Genomic DNA, 13,223 nt, shown 5'->3' with positions numbered 1-13,223 from the left:
GTGTTAGTTGAGTTATCCTCCGGAGGATTTGCTTGTTATGATTAACAAACAAATAGGGGGAGATTGTAAGTCTAAATGTAAAGACAACCCTATCTGTTACATAGGGATGATAACTCAACAATAGAACAGGACAAGTAAATAACACTACGCCTGCACCGGAATCGGAAGAAACGAAGACAAAGGTTGAAGAAGCCATCTACAGTCTTGAAGGAATAAGTTCACTGGAAGAAGTTCATTAATATGTTCATGCCTCAGTGAAGAATAAAGATTGAAGTATTCAAGATTGTGGAAGCAATGAAGATGTTGTCCAAGTACTCGAAAGATTTCAGTGCAACCCCTGAAGCAAGATATTTCTATATATCTTGGTTGGTTATTTATAATCAACAAACTGAAGCATAAACTAACCCGGAACCGACTGATCAATGTTTGCTGACAAAGAAGGTACAATGTTTGACTTCAGTGTTAGTCGCTTGTGAACCAGACCAGTGCACTAAGCGTCAGCACGTACGGAGCTTTGCAAAGTATTTATCGATCGAAGAATTGATCCAGTCATATCAAGTCATTTGTTCCACAGCCAAGCCAAGTCAAATGCCAGCTATGCCAAAGCTTACTGCTCAAATGCCATATGTCAAAACTTCCACAGAAAGCCATATCAGGAAGTGACATTTTTTATATGTGTGCACTTATATATTTGTATATGTACAAATATAATCATATATGTATATATGTATATTTAATTAAATATAATATATATAATATATATGTATATATGTTTTTAAACATATGTATATGTATATTTATATGTATATATATTTAAATAAATATATATGTATATAGTATATGTATTTATATTTTACATAAACATTTATATATTTAGGTGTATATATATATTATATTATGTGCATAAATATATGTATATTTAGAGAGAGTTATATATATCTTTATATATATATTTATATTTATATTTACACATAGTTATATGTATATTATATATATTTAAATATATGAGAATATATTTAAATATATGTGTATATATATGTTACTATATGTTTATATAAATATTATATATATGTATATATTTATATATACTTTTCTTTATATATATTTATGTTTATATTTATATTTATAAATAACTATATATATATATCTTTATATATATTTATATATATATTTACATTTGTATTTACATATAATTATATATTATATATATTTAAATATATGAGAATATATTTAAATATATGTACATATATTATTATATGTTCATATAAATAAAATATATATGTGTGTATATATTTATATATATTTTTATTTATTAATATAATAACAACATAATATATTATATTATATATATATTATGCATGCATGTGATGATGTCAGGTGTCTAGGGCAACCTAGGGTTTGCATGTGCATCTAGGGTTTCACTGTGAGACTCACTTCTCTCTTCCCGTAGATATTGCAGCAAGCGCCATTTGAATCTTAATATGAAATCGACCAAGGCAGATATGTACACACTGAAGCTCTTGGCAGGTGCATTGTACATAGCGCAAGTTGGAGATTTACATGCTTGTCCTTGTCTTCTCACTTTGTGTCCTACTGCTGCCAGCGCAAGGAGTGAAAGGTAAATATATATGTGGCGCCACTGGTGGAGTGATAACAGTGGAGTATTGGCACCTGTTGACATGAACGTAGCAGAAGCTAAGTCATGAAATTTTATACACGGAATATCTGTTGGAGCGCAAGTTAGTGACGCAGCAAGTGTTTAACCCTAACAGGTTATCACCTTAACCAGGAGTGAGAACAGCGTGTACACCAAAATATTCTGGCGCCAGTTGCATCTTGGTATAACAAGACTAAGGCATAAATCATACAGTGGAGATGGGAGTTGTTTTGGCGCAAGTATGGAGCGCCAATTGGTTAGTTCTTAACCATGGGTGACAACAGTGTGGCATAGGGTGATATATGGAGCAACTACAAGCGCAAGTTCATTCACTTAGATTTATTCTAAGTCATGCACACACAGTGGACATCAGTAGGCGCCAATTCAGGAACAAACTCACCCCTGGCGCAAGTTTCATTTTAATCAAATCAATTCTGGCGCAAATTCAAGAGTTAACCATGGTTAGTTTATGAAAAGCCTATAAATACCCATGGATTGTGTTCTCATTTGTAACACTCTCCACCACCTTTATGGTGGAATGGCTTTGTGCCTCGCACACTACTACACACAAATAAATCATAGCTTAGTTTTGTAATATATATATATATTTAGAAGCTAGGGTTTGTGAGTGTACGTAGTAGTAGCCATTGTAGCCAACCTTCGGGTTTGGATTTATAGCACCTTCGAGGTATTTATCAATATACAGATATACCTTGGAAAATATTGTGTGTTGGTTTAATATTTTCATATCCTCAGAAACCGACCAAATAAATATCCGGAACACGAAACCCATTACTGGACTGCAATTTGTTTATCCGCAAGATTCGAAAGAATTTTAAATTGTAGTGAGTATCGTATTCAACCCCCCTTCTACGATACTTTGGACCTAACAACAACACATGATAAAATACAAGTTAGAAGCATTAGTCAAACAATTAGTTGACTGTTAAATTCTCAAATCAAATAATTTGAATTTTTCCCGAAATTTTTGTCAAATCACTAAAATATACAGATCTTGACATCCATACAGTTGGATCATCGAAAAATATTTTTTAAAAAAATAATATGCCAATACATGATTGAACACTAGTTAGAAGTATTAGTCAAACTAATAGTATCACTTAAATATATAAATCTTTGACATCAAATACGGTTGGATCATCGAGATATATATTTAAAAAAAATAAAATACTAATCCATGAAGAAACTAGTTAGAAATATTAGTTAAACCACTAACTGACTATTAAAATCTCAAATAAAAAAAATTAGTTTTTTCATATTTCTTTTGTCATATCACTAATATATACAGATCTTTACCTCCATACTCTTGGATCATGGTTTTGAAAAATTTAAAAACCAATATATGATAAAATATTAGTTAGAAGTATTAGTCAAATCACTAGTTGACTGTTAAATTTAAATTCAATTTTTTCTAGAAATTTTTGAAATATCACTAAAATATATAGATCTTTATTCAAAAAAAAAAAAAATATATAGATCTTGACATGTAACCGGTTGGATCATCAAGAAATATTTTTAAAAGATCAAAACATCGATGCGTTTATAACTTGTAACAGTGAAAGTATTGAGCTATTTTTAAATTTTTTTTTCCTTTTCAATTTCTCTCAAAAATTAAAATATGAAAATTTGTGCATAACTTCTGACGAAACCCGTCAGAAAGTGTATTTAGAGAAAAATATATATTATTCCCGCCAAAATTTATTAATAAAATAATCATTTTCTGACAATATTTTTAAAGTCTGTCGGATGTTAACATACATGTCCGTAAGAAATCATGGTCCGTCACAAGTCTGAGGCCCAAAGGAGGTCCGTCAGAAGTTGACCGTCAGATGTTAGCTCACTTGTCCGTCAGATGCTAACTCCCGTCAGAAATTAAAGACCAAACAACGCTCTGTCAGAAAGTGGCTGTCAGAAAAGCCTGTATTTGGTGTAGTGGCACCCATATATCTGATAATGATTAATGATTGTTTGCAGTAATTTACAAATTGAAGACATAACAAAAAGAAAGTTATAGAATGTTCAACAATGTTTAACATCATATACAAGTATATTTAACAAGTACGGTTACAAAAGTCTGACGAGCAAAATAAAGTTTTTTTTTTTTATCATCAGAGTCTGTGCTTTTAAGGTGAATTGTCTAGAGAATAATTGGAGTATAATAAGTGCGATGCCTCAAATCCATATACAATTATGTTGAACAAGTATGTTAAACAAAATAAATGATAGTGATTTTTATATGTAAATAGATAAAAGTCTATAATCTAAAGTCTTAAAAAAGACTCTAAAAATGTGTGGATCCTTGAAACTTGACTCTATCACTTTCTCTCTCCACACACACACATATGAATATATGCAATTCATGTTATGTCGAGTGTCCCAATTGTGTCCCCCAGACACTACCTTCCTTATGCTTAATTAATTTTAAGAAACACAAAATAGGGAGTAAGAGAAAATATTTTTCTATCCTTCATAAGAAAAAATTAAGCAGCCACCACTTTCTTTTATTGTCTAAAACAATACGATATTTACTTCATGATCACAAGATGAATTTAAATAACTATCTCTACGAATTTAGTCATCTTATCTTTTGAAAGATTGCTGCATCTTATAAAAAAATAACAAGTTGGATAATTTAAAAATAAATCGAAACAACAGTATTTCCAACAAGTATCTTATCAAGGATCTCAGTACTCCATCCCTTACCCATGTATTCGTCTCATTTACAACATGTACTCTCTACAAATAAATTTTGAAATGTTACTCTCACTATCTCAAACTATATAAATAGTGTTTTACATTTCAGTAGTCAATTAATTAAAATTTGAACAAATTTCGAAAGAGATTACTAAAGTGAGAATGGGAAAGTAAAATACTCCTTATTTTTTATATGACGCTTTGAATTTTGGCACACATCTTTAGGTGCGTTGACTGGATATTAATTTTTTTTTTCAGTTGTTTGTTTGTGAATTAAAATTTTGATTAAATATTTTTATTTTGAAAAAGAAAATGTTAAAAATTATTTTTTAACTATCCGATCAAAAGACTTATTAGTGTGCTCCAAAAATTTAAAGTACGCATAATGAATAACTTTTGAGGTAGATAAAAAACAAAGTAGCATGGAGAGAGAAAAATTAATTGCAGAACCAAAGCCATTCGAAGTCAACACATAAAGATTAGAGCATATGCATTGAACTTCTTCTCAACTCAAAACAAATATAACTCTTTGCATGGCCATGTTCTTGTTCTGACCAAATATTGAGCTTCCATCGGCACACGAAAGAATATATTAAGACTATGGTTGTGCTGGATCCTTCCCAGCAACTTCAGAATGATAAAAATTCCATGCTCCCCTATAATGACTGAATAGATCTCTCATAGCTGAAAGAAACATTAGTAGAGATATCAAGTTAGTATAAATTGGTGGAAATGAGTTTTTACTATAAATTGGTGGAAATGACTTCTGCCTTTAAATGAGTTGAATGGAACAGAGGAAGAAATGAAAATTATCACTTTTTTCCTCCATAATTGTATAAATAACATTTCTCAGAACCCAATGGAGCATAAATTATGAAAGCCGGCATGCATGATTCATTAAGGTACTCAATAGAATATCATGATTATTATGGTCAAAATTTATGTACATGTGGATTCCTAATCTTCACGTCCAAAGAATTGCAATAATTCATCAAAGAATGAAAGCAATACCTTGGTGCTGATGATATTGAGGACGGTGAGTTGAGGCGAGACTCTCCCAATCATGGATCTGCGTCCCATTATTCTTGCCTTGGGGTTTGTCTTGAGGCACAGTTGTTGGAGCAAATGGACCAAATCGGTGTTTTTCCATATCCCGTATTGATCCCTTTTCCAAGTCATTCTCAATAACCTTTCTGGGACTTCTGCCTTCACAAGGTGTTTGAGATGGTGCAACTTCTGACTGATCACCCAGGTGTCTTTTGACACTGGTGTTCGTCGCCTCGTTTTCAATGGTTCTTCTCTTAGTCCTAAGAACTGGATCATTGATCGTTGCCATTTCAGCCTGTCCTCTTATTCCTATCCACCTGAAGACGAACCTTTTTGTCTCGGGTTGATAAGTCTGCATTATACAATATAAACAGAATTATTAACAATGTAGCATTTGTACGTCTTTTACAGTTGGCAGTGAACTAATGTAATTTAGCAGCAAACAAATAAGCAGTGAATGATATCTTACCTTTTCTATAATGTTCATGGAAGATAACACATTAGCAATATCATAGAGCCGCTTAACTTTAGCTGCAGAGTTATATATAGAAAAAAACATCTTAGATATATATTGCTGAAGAAGTGTGAACAAGAAAAAAACAAATGAAAATTTACTTTGGATTATTGACGGATCTTGAGCATCTCCATTCAATATGTTTGCAGCTTCATCAACGGATATCAGCTCCAACTGAAAGAAATACAAAATAATCAAGCTAATCTCTAAACACAAACATGAACCGGCAACAAAAATTGATTAGAGCTAAACGAACACAACGCATACCTCAGAGCGTAGGAATAGCTTAACAAATTTCTGTGTCAGCAGCCCTATGCAGTTTTCCTTCCTCTTGTCTGAATTGTCCCCTCTACCGTCATCTAAGGCCTATAATAAAATTTATTCTGTGGTCAGAATTACAAATTACTGCTGAAAGTACAGAACAAAATAAGCAGTTGTGTTAGATATCATCAGAAAAAAATAATTAGAAAAATGGGTTCTCCCATTTTTTATTTAAAAACCCGAAATTCAAAAGCCAGCACACCTGAGAAACCTCATCATCTTCAAACCTTGTGTAGCTTTCCCCTGGACCTCCTCTCTGACAAATCAACAGAAATTTCAGCCAGTTATGGAATGTCGTGTTTATTCCAAATACAAAAAAGAATTAGATACGCTAGGTACGTACCTGAAGCAATTGGAAAGTTTTTGGCAGTACACCAAACCCTTTCCAAGAATAATGATTCTTTCTTTCCTTCTTAAGAAGCTGCATAACATTAACAATACTCAAACACTTCCCTAAACCCCCAGACTAATAAAATCGATGATTTAATTAAGCGAGAATTAAAGAGCTTACTCCAATGCTTTCAAGAATAACAATGAAGTCACGAAGCCTCCTTTTGTCAACACCTACAGTAATTTCATCATGGAGTTCATAAACATATTTAAATAAAATAAACGAAAAGTTAAATAGGTGTGACAAGTACCTAGTCGTTCACAAGCATCATGGGTTTTAATAATCTCCCCTCAGTCTTGGTCGTACAAGTTCAGGAAACTGCATCGTGTGTTAATTAAATTTGAGTGAAAAAACATAAGAAAAAACTTATATATGCATGTGTAAATAAAGAATAAATGTAGAAAAGAGAGGAAGAGTACTTGGAGCATAAGAGGCCGAAAGATTTCTCTTTGCGGCAGTAGGTGGGTTTTCGAAAATTAAATTGTGTAGAATTTGCTGAAAGTTGCGCCATCCCCACTGGTAATATTTGCAGGGGTTCTCAAGTCGCTTATACAAAATGTGTTAGTCTGGTATGGCACTATGGCTGTGTGTTGAAACTCACAAGATAAGATTTATATATATAGCCAAAATTCATTAATAGTATCAAAACTATTCTAAAGATATTATCTTATGTTTTAATATACTTTTACACTTTGATTCGAATCATTCGATGCAGGTAATCATGATGATAGGATTTGAGAACATATATTAAATTCTACAAAAAGATAAGATATTAAAAAATTACTTAAACACAAATGATATGATATTATTTTAGAAAAAGTGTGAGACATAATTGAATCTAAGATTATATAATCTAGACTTCTATACTATACATAGATTATACATAACTTTTTAAGATATTAAAATCCTATGTATGATATTCAGTTCAGATTTTAAAATCAATTGATATTCAATATTGATTATAAATCATTTCATTCTGTAAGATTCATTGGTATGAAATGCAAAAGTTATATTTTTTTTATGGCTTTAATATCTTAATATCTTTTCTTATGTATGCATGACAGAAATGTGTAAAAAGTTCTGTCCGACTGCAGCATATCATATGATATTATGGTCAAAACTTATGTATTGTTGTATTGTTTTGTAATAAAGATTTAGTGTTCTCCACTTGAAAGGGGTTGTGGGTCGCCTATATGATATATTCAATGCAAATCATATGCATAATGATTAACTTTTAAGGTAGATGGAAAACAAAAAGTAACATGGGGAGAGAACATTCATTGCAGACCCAAAGCCATTCGAAGTCAACACATAAAGATTAGAGCATATGCATTGAACTTCTTCTCAACTCAAAACAAAAATAACTCTTTGCATGGCCATGTTCTTGTTCTGACCAAATATTGAGCTTCCATCGGCACACGAAAGAATATATTAAGACTATGGTTGTGCTGGATCCTTCCCCGCAACTTCAGAATGATAATTATTCCATGCTCCCACATAATGACTGAATAGATCTCTTAAAGCTGAACGAAACATTAGTAGACATATCAAGTTAGGATAAATTGGTGGAAATGAATTTTTACATTAAATTGGTGGAAATGACTTCTACCTTTAAATGAGTTACATGGAAAAGAGGAAAAAATGAAAATTATCACTTTTTCCCTCCATAATTGTATAAATTACATTTCTCAGAATCCAAAGGAGCATAAATTATGAAACTCGGCATGCATGATTCATTAAGGTACTCAATAGAATATCATGATTATTATGATCAAAATTTATGCACATGTGGATTCCTAATCTTCACCTCCAAAGAACTGCAATAATTTATCAAAAAATGAAGCAATACCTTGGTGCTGATGATATTGAGGACGTTGGGTTGAGGCGAGACTCTCCCAATCCTGGATCTGCGTCCCATTATTCTTGCCTTGGGGTTTGTCTTGAGGCACAGTTGTTGGAGCAAATGGACCAAATCGGTGTTTTTTCATATCCGGTCCTGATCCCTTTTCCAAGTCATTCTCAACAACCTTTTTGGGACTTCTGCCTTCACAAGGTGTTTGAGATGGTGCAACTACTGAATGATCACCCATGTGTCTTTTGACACCGTTGTTCGTTGGCTCGTTTTCAATGGTCCTCTTAGTCTTAAGAGCTAGATCATTGATCGTTGCCATTTCAGCCTGTCCTCTTATTCCTATCCACCTGAAGACGAACCTTTTTGTCTCGGGTTGATAAGTCTGCATTATACAACATAAAACAAAATTATTAACAATGTAGCATTTGTACGTCGTCTTTTACAGTTGCCAGTGAACTAATGTAATTTAGCAGCAAACAAATAAGCAGTGAACGATATCTTACCTTTTGGATAATGTTCATAGAGGACAATACGTTAGCAATATCATAGAACCGCTTAACTTTAGCTGCAGAGTCATATATAGAAAAAAACATCTTAGCTATATATTGCTGAAGAAGTGTGAACAAGAAAACAACAAATAAAAAGTTACTTTGGATCAATGACGGATCTTGAGCATCTCCATTTAATAAAATTGCAGCTTCATCAATGGATATCAGCTCCAACTGAAAGAAATACTAATCGATCAAGCTAGTCTCTAACACACACATGAACCGGCAACAAAAATTGATTAGAGCTAATTAAACGAACACAAAAAGTTGGCATACCTCAGAGCATAGGAACAGCTTAACAAATTTTTGTGTCAGCAGTTCTATGCAGTTTTCCTTCCGATTGTCTAATTTGCCCCCTCTACCATCCTCTACGACCTATAATATAATTCATTCTGTTGTCAGAATTACAAATTATTGCTGAAAAGTACATAACAAAATCAGCAGTTGTGTTTAATTAAAAAAATCCGAAATTCAAAAGCCAGGACACCTGAGAAACCTCATCATCTTCAAGCCTTGTGTAGCTTTCCCCTAAACCTCCTCTCTGACAAATCAACAGAAATTTCAGCTAGTTATGGAATGTCGCGTTAATTCCAAATACAAAAAAGAATTAGATCCGCTAGATACGTACCTGAAGCAATTGGAAAGTTTTTGGCAGTACACCAAACCCTTTCCAAGAATAATGATTCTTTCTTTCCTTCTTAAGAAGCTGCATAACATTCACAATACTTAAACACTTCCCTAAACCCCCAGACAAATAAAATCAATGATTACATTAAGCGAGAATTAAAGAGCTTACACCAATGCTTTCAAGAATCACAATGAAGTCACGAAGCCTCCTCTTGTCAACACCTACATAATTTCATCATGGAGTTCAAAAACTTATTTAAATAAAATTAACAAAAAGTTAAATTATTGGGACAAGTACCTAGTCGTGCACAAGCATCATGGGTTTCAATCATCTCCCCTCGGTCTTGGTCGTACAAGTTCAGGAAACTGCATCGTGTGTTAATTAAATTTGAGTAAAAAAACATAAGAAAAAACTTATACATGCATGTATAAATAAAGAATGAATGTAGAAAAGAGAGGAAGAGTACTTGGAGCATAAGAGGTCGAAAGATTTCTCTTTGCGGCAGTAGGTGAGTTTTCGAAAATTAAATTGTGTAGAATTTGCTGAAAGTTGCGCCATCCCCACTGGTAATATTTGCAGGGGTTCTCAAGTCGCTTATACAAAATGTGTTAGTCTGGTATGGCACTATGGCTGTGTGTTGAAACTCACAAGATAAGCTTTATATAGCCAAAATTCGTTAATAGAATAAGAATTTCATTACTTTTTAGTATCAAAACTATTCTAAAGATATTATCTTATGTTTTAATATACTTTTACACTAAGATTCGATGCAGGTGATCGTGAGGATAAGATTTGAGAAAATATATTAAATTTTATAAAAAGATAAGATATTATAAAATGACTAAAACACAAATGATATGATATTATTTTAGAAAAAGTGTGAGACATAATTGAATCTAATATATATGATCTAGACTTCTATACTATACAGATTATACATAACTTTTTAAGATATTAAAATCCTATGTATGATATTCAATTCAGATTTCAAAATCAATTGATATTCAATATGGATTATAAATCATTTCATTCTGTAAGATTCATTGGTATGAAATGCAAAAGTTATATCTTTTTTATGACTTTAATATCTTAATATCTTTTCTTATGTATACATGACAGAAATGTGTAAGAAGGTCTGTCCGATTGCAATATATCATGATATTATGATATTATGGTCAAAACTTATGTATTGTTGTATTATTTTGTAATAAAAATTTAGTGTTCTCCCCTTGAAAGGGGTTGTGGGCCGCCTATATGATATATTCAAAGCAAATCATATGCATAATGATTAACTTTTGAGGTAGATGGAAAACAAAAAGTACATGGGGAGAGAACAATTCATTGCAGACCAAAAGCCATTCGAAGTCAACACATGAAGATTAGAGCATATGCATTCAAATTCTTCTCAACTCAAACAAAAGTAACTCTTTGCATGGCCATGTTCTTGTTCTGACCAAATATTGAGCTTCCATCGGCACATGAAAGAATATACTAAGACTATGGTTGTGCAGGATCCTTCCCAGCAACTTCAGAATGATAAAAATTCCATGCTCCCACATAATGACTGAATAGATCTCTCAAAGCTGAAAGAAACATTAGTAGAGATATCGTGTTAGTATAATTGGTTGAAATGAGTTTTTACATTAAATTGGTGGAAATGACTTCTCCCTTCAAATGAGTTGAAGGGAATAGAGGAAGAAATGAAAATTATCACTTTTTTCCTCCATAATTGTATAAATTACATTTCTCAGAACCCAATGGAGCATAAATTATGAAAGTCGGCATGCATGATTCATAAAGGTACTCAATAGAATATCATAATTATTATTGTCAAAATTTATGTACATGTGGATTCCTAATCTTCACCCCCAAAGAATGAAAGCAATACCTTGGTGCTGATGATATTGAGGACGGTGAGTTGAGGCGAGACTCTCCCAATCCTGGATCTGCGTCCCATTATTCTTGCCTTTGGTTTTGTCTTGAGGCACAATTGTTGGAGAAAATGGACCATACCGGTGTTTTTCCATATCCGGTATTGATCCCTTTTCCAAGTCATTCTCAACAACCTTTTCGGAACTTCTGACTTCACAAGGTGTTTGAGATTGTGCTACTACTGTCTGAGAAGTAGTTGCTTTACTTGACTCATGATCACCCATGTGTTTTTTGACACTGGTGTTCGTCGGCTCGTTTTCAATGGTCCTTCTCTTAGTCTTATGAACTGGATCATTGATTGTTGCCATTTCAGCCTCTTCTCTCAATCCTATCCACCTGAAGACGAACCTTTTTCTCTCGGGTTGATAAGTCTGCATTATGCAATATAAACAGAATTATTAACAATGTAGCATCTGTATGTCTTTTACAGTTGGCAGTGAACTAATGTAATTTAGCAGCAAACAAAAATCAGTGACCGATATCTTACCTTTTGGATAATGTTCATAGAAGCTAATACATTAGCAATATCATAGAGCCGCTTAACTTTAGCTGCAGAGTTATATATAGAAAAAAACATCTTAGATATATATTGCTGAAGAAGTGTGTACAAGAAAAAAACAAATAAATTTACTTTGGATCAATGACGGATCTTGAGCATCTCCATTCAATATGTTTGCAGCTTCATCAATGGATATCAGCTCCAACTGAAAGAAATACAAAATAATCAAGCTAGTCTCTAAAACACACATGAACCGACAACAAAAAATGATTTGAGCTAAACGAACACAAAATGTTGGCATACCTCAGAGCATAGGAACAGCTTAACAAATTTTTGTGTCAGCAGTTCTATGCAGTTTTCCTTCCGATTGTCTAATTTGCCCCCTCTACCATCCTCTACCACCTATAATATAATTTATTCTGTTGTCAGAATTACAAATTATTGCTGAAAAGTACATAACAAAATCAGCAGTTGTGTTTAATTAAAAAAATCCGAAATTCAAAGCCTGGACACCTGAGAAACCTCATCATCTTCAAGCCTTGTGTAGCTTTCCCCTAAACCTCCTCTCTGACAAATCAACAGAAATTTCAGCTAGTTATGGAATGTCGACGTTAATTCCAAATACAAAAAAGAATTAGATACGCTAGGTACGTACCTGAAGCAATTGGAAATTTTTTGGCAGTACACCAAACCCTTTCCAAGAATAATGATTCTTCCTTTCCTTCTTAAGAAGCTGCATAACATTAACAATATATAGTTAACACTTCCCTAGCCCCCAGACTAATAAAATCAATGATTAAATTAAGCGAGAATTAAAGTACTTACACCAATGCTTTCAAGAATAACGATGAAGTCCCGAAGCCTCCTTTTGTCAACACCTACAGTAATCTCATCACGAGGTTAATAAATTTATTTAAATTCAATGTATAAGTATTAAACCCGGAAAACTAGTGATTTAAATAAATAAATGAAAAGTTGAATAGATGGGACGAGTACCTAGTCGTGCACAAGCATCATGGATTTCAATAATCTCCCCTTGGTCTTGGTCGTACAAGTTGAGGAAACTGCACCGTGTGTTAATAAAATTAGTTGAGTAAAAATACTCACAAAAGCATAAGA

At 32.8% G+C, this 13,223-nt stretch overlaps 2 protein-coding genes across 2 annotated transcripts; both read right to left on the bottom strand.

Moving 5' to 3' along the window:
* Nucleotides 1–4,925: 4,925 nt before the first annotated feature.
* On the bottom strand, nt 4,926–7,943 carry LOC108226056 (E2F transcription factor-like E2FE). The gene is made up of 9 exons (XM_017401010.2): nt 7,934–7,943; nt 6,766–6,818; nt 6,598–6,675; nt 6,457–6,510; nt 6,201–6,299; nt 6,035–6,107; nt 5,889–5,950; nt 5,384–5,771; nt 4,926–5,056 (listed from the first exon to the last, which is right to left on the bottom strand). The coding sequence occupies exons 1-9, from the start codon at nt 7,941–7,943 to the stop codon at nt 4,971–4,973; spliced, it is 903 nt and encodes a 300-aa protein (XP_017256499.1). The 3' UTR covers nt 4,926–4,970.
* Nucleotides 7,944–8,082: 139 nt separating this feature from the next.
* LOC108226055 (E2F transcription factor-like E2FE) lies at nt 8,083–10,231 on the bottom strand. The gene is made up of 10 exons (XM_064080127.1): nt 10,140–10,231; nt 9,971–10,038; nt 9,842–9,894; nt 9,674–9,751; nt 9,533–9,610; nt 9,322–9,420; nt 9,147–9,219; nt 9,001–9,062; nt 8,495–8,879; nt 8,083–8,168 (listed from the first exon to the last, which is right to left on the bottom strand). Exons 1-10 carry the CDS (start codon nt 10,229–10,231, stop codon nt 8,083–8,085), a joined length of 1,074 nt encoding a protein of 357 aa, XP_063936197.1.
* Between the last annotated feature and the right edge of the window lie 2,992 nt (nt 10,232–13,223).

The sequence above is a fragment of the Daucus carota genome, chromosome 6 (genome assembly GCF_001625215.2).
Source record: "Daucus carota subsp. sativus chromosome 6, DH1 v3.0, whole genome shotgun sequence".
In the NCBI taxonomy this organism is placed as follows: Eukaryota; Viridiplantae; Streptophyta; class Magnoliopsida; order Apiales; family Apiaceae; genus Daucus; species Daucus carota.
Note: the sequence above shows the minus strand (reverse complement) of the source record. Positions and strands in the feature narration are given on the sequence as shown.

Excerpts from the sequence above, each read along its gene's own strand:
- LOC108226056 (XM_017401010.2), bottom strand. Across the intron at positions 6,511-6,597 it reads AAACTTTCCAATTGCTTCAG|AGAGGAGGTCCAGGGGAAAG; the intron begins GTACGTACCTAG and ends TTGATTTGTCAG. Across the intron at positions 5,951-6,034 it reads AGATCCGTCAATAATCCAAA|CTAAAGTTAAGCGGCTCTAT; the intron begins GTAAATTTTCAT and ends ATAACTCTGCAG.
- LOC108226055 (XM_064080127.1), bottom strand. The coding sequence starts at position 10,231 with ATGGCGCAACTTTCAGCAAATTCTACACAATTTAATTTTCGAAAACTC. Across the intron at positions 9,895-9,970 it reads TGATGCTTGTGCACGACTAG|GTGTTGACAAGAGGAGGCTT; the intron begins GTACTTGTCCCA and ends GAAATTATGTAG. Across the intron at positions 9,752-9,841 it reads TGATTCTTGAAAGCATTGGT|CTTCTTAAGAAGGAAAGAAA; the intron begins GTAAGCTCTTTA and ends AATGTTATGCAG.